The sequence below is a fragment of the Austrofundulus limnaeus genome, unplaced genomic scaffold (genome assembly GCF_001266775.1).
Source record: "Austrofundulus limnaeus strain Quisiro unplaced genomic scaffold, Austrofundulus_limnaeus-1.0 Scaffold1889, whole genome shotgun sequence".
Classification (NCBI taxonomy): Eukaryota; Metazoa; Chordata; class Actinopteri; order Cyprinodontiformes; family Rivulidae; genus Austrofundulus; species Austrofundulus limnaeus.
The window spans coordinates 33,486-34,077 of record NW_013954291.1 but is presented as its reverse complement, the minus strand read 5'-3'; the positions used below and the strand labels follow the sequence as shown (position 1 = coordinate 34,077).

General features: G+C 43.9%; 1 protein-coding gene across 1 annotated transcript in view; it reads left to right on the top strand.

Annotated features, from left to right (window-relative positions):
- Nucleotides 1–229: 229 nt before the first annotated feature.
- The window catches only part of LOC106536596 (small subunit processome component 20 homolog), a gene marked incomplete at both ends in the record, with an annotated part of 6,834 nt that continues 6,471 nt past the window's right edge, over nt 230–592 (top strand). Inside the window, 1 exon segment of the mRNA XM_014033905.1 lies at nt 230–482. Coding sequence (XP_013889359.1) covers nt 230–482 — 253 coding nt within the window.

Genomic DNA, 592 nt, shown 5'->3' with positions numbered 1-592 from the left:
GCAGTTAGATATGAATAAAACAACTGGTCTATTAGCAATATTTATATACTTCAACCAAAAATACTTTGGTTTATATGTTTCTGCCACAGTTTTTATTTTTTGTCATTTGTGTTTATTGTGAAATTGGTCTTAAATTTAGTTTCACTTGGCTTTAAAAAGTTTTAAATTTAACTTGCTTTAAACTGTAGGGACCCTGATTTAACTTTTTTTTTTCTGGACGCGATGATAGAAAAAGATCTGGAGGAGAGCGACGATGAAGACGACGACGGGTCGGCCCTGCAAGGCGAGCCGGGCTGCGATGTCATCGAAAGCGGCGAGGTGGGGGTCCTGTTCCTGAACCGGCTCAAAGCTGCCTCCGACCCGGGCGAGAGGACCGACTTCCCCAACTTCCGCGGCCTGATGTGGCGAGCCATGACCCAGTTCCCCGAGCGGGTGGAGCCCCGCAGCCGAGAGCTGAGCCCGCTGCTGCTGCGCTTCGTCAGGTCCGTTTGTTTTTATTTTTATTCACTTATTTTAAAGGGATCCCGATTAATTGTAATGTATTTGATAAACATCTATTTTAACTGTAAAATAAAGACTGTGAACATACTGT